The 2,291-nt window shown below is 55.9% G+C and overlaps 1 protein-coding gene across 1 annotated transcript; it reads right to left on the bottom strand.

The window, feature by feature from the left end:
• Window positions 1-82: 82 nt before the first annotated feature.
• Window positions 83-930, bottom strand: SDRG_15173 (hypothetical protein). Its single transcript, XM_008621337.1, has 2 exons — window positions 797-930; window positions 83-739 (listed from the first exon to the last, which is right to left on the bottom strand). Exons 1-2 carry the CDS (start codon window positions 919-921, stop codon window positions 169-171), a joined length of 696 nt encoding a protein of 231 aa, XP_008619559.1. The 5' UTR covers window positions 922-930; the 3' UTR covers window positions 83-168.
• Between the last annotated feature and the right edge of the window lie 1,361 nt (window positions 931-2,291).

The following is a 2,291-nucleotide window of genomic DNA, read 5'->3' as shown; positions in this document are numbered from 1 at the left end:
AGGACGATCGGCAGCGTGATCTTGGTGCGTCCTAAGAAACGGGGCGCCTCGGATGGAGCAAAGAAGCGGTCCGCAGCCACGTTGGCCGGGACGTCTCGACCCAGTCGCAGCACGTGGCCTAGAAGGCGCCAACGTTGGCGGGCAACGATCGTGCTCAACGGCTCGCTGTCACAGCGTGTGTAGAGCGACGTCGGCAAGCGTGTTCGGGTGGAAGATCCCGAGCAGCCGACGCAGCTGCCGGCGATGGAAGCTGTCAAGGCCCGCGAGGCTGGTTGGCGTCAGGGCCCACGTGCCGCAGTTGTACAAAAGGACCGGGAGCACGTAGCACTTGTAAAGCCGCACACGGGTGCCTTCCGAGATGAGGCCTCGCCGCATCCAGATCTTCCACATGTTGTTGAACGCCGTTGTCGTCAGTCGCTTCCGGGCGCGCAAATCGGCCGCGTCGTCGAGGAGGCTGCCGAGCTTCTTGGTCGTGTGCCACGCCAGCGAGGCGGCGTGTGTCGGCGCGTCGGCCTGCGTCGATCTGAATACCTTTGTTTCTTCCGTCTTGTCTTCATTCATCTTGAGGTCCCACCGGGCGAAGACGGCTGGCGCCGCCTCCTTGATCCTGGTCATGACCGCGTCGTCGTCACAGATGAAGTCCGAGTCATCGGCGTAGGCGACCGTGTTGGCGAGGAGGTCGTCGGCTGCCTGAGCGTCTGCGCGAGGTCCTGGCCAACACCGCAAAGATACGAAATAGCTAGGACCGTCCGTTTGACGACCAGGCTTCAAAGCCAAATCACCATAGAAGCGGTACCCAAACTGACGCAAAAAGACGAGCTCAGCGGCCCCGCAAATGTCCAACATCTCTCGTTCGCGAATGCCATGATTTTTCGAGCCAATCTTGCCCGACTTGACGCTGTGATGAAGCGGTACACACATAGATCGTGGATGAACTAGGTGCGCACCTTGCTGTGATCGAGGACGCAAATTGAGGAATGAGTACTCTCGCGCATGGGTCAATAATTATTGACCCTTGTCTCGCGCTGCCACGCTTCTGCAATCTATTGATGGTCCAGAAAGGAATCGCACTTACCGGAACCTGGCGGGGGCAAAGGAGATCCAGATCCATGGACTCAAAAACGCTCGGCCAAGAAATAAGGCTGCCTCGTGTTTTCCCAATAAAGACTAGTAGTAGTCAGAACTCGGTGGATGCGGATGCCTCCGCCAGGTCCGCAGCCAAGCGACGCAACCTGCAACCAATTCCAGACGAGAAGCAACGCAACAGCCATCCGAGCGTTAAAGCTAATTGTTGTGGTCGTCTCTCTCTCGGCTTTTGTGCATCTTACGTCTTCATCACGTTCGTCCACGAATGAAGCACCTGGCTGTGAGTCTGCGTCGGTGAAAATGACGGACGAGCAGATTGCGACTGTGCGGGCCAACGCCGACCTCCACACTCCGTCAAAGATTCGCCAGCTCATGGTGCAACAAAAACAAACATCCGTCCCCGAGCTTCACCTCGGGTGGCGTTGAAGGCGAAGTATCAATCTCATGTCGACCCATTTGTTTCGGCGCTTGGTCTTCTCGGGACATTGGAGTAAATCCAACTCCCCTCCGTCTCCAGCAACGAGTGATCTCGCGCGCTTTGGTTTGTGATGAAACGCCAAAACGATTTGCTGAAGAACATTTTCAACAACCCGATCTCAGTTTTGTCATTGACGTCGTTATCGACTGTAGGGGGCTACAAGGTTCAATAAACTGCAGCCCGCAGCGCATCAATGGTTGGGGCATGAGCAGGGCGAGAGCGTAAGCCAGTTATATGCAGAGGGATTTCACTTTGCCTTTTACCACGTTAGACTTAGACACTGTATGCGTAAGCGCTTGCATGCTTGTCGCGCGGGGCTCACGAGTAGCCTAGAAAGTGCTTCTGCTTGGCAGAGGCGCTCGCTTGCACGTAGTAGTCTCTCCAGACCCTGCTTCTTGCTGCGTTCGCTGCTTTGCTCCAGGGCTTTTTTCTACCTATCTGTCACCTTTCAAATGACTTTGCACCGTATACCGGTAAGATGCCGAACCAACATGCGACCGCGGTCCAGCACCACTTGTATGCTCTTCTCTTCCTGAGCCAGCCTTGGAGCATACTAGCATCAACGACCGCGCCGTCACTGCTGTTCAAGACTATGTTTGGGACCTTCGACTAAATCAGCTCCAAGTCAGTCGTGCTCACGAAGGAATGTAGCATTATGCAGTTGATTTAGAGTTTGCGGTAGCCGGGCCAGTCGGGCGGCGCCACAAAGGCGCATTTGCCCATGTAC

The sequence above is a fragment of the Saprolegnia diclina genome (genome assembly GCF_000281045.1).
Source record: "Saprolegnia diclina VS20 unplaced genomic scaffold supercont1.86, whole genome shotgun sequence".
NCBI classification, from domain to species: Eukaryota; Oomycota; class Saprolegniomycetes; order Saprolegniales; family Saprolegniaceae; genus Saprolegnia; species Saprolegnia diclina.
This window is presented reverse-complemented; position numbering and strand designations above follow the sequence as displayed.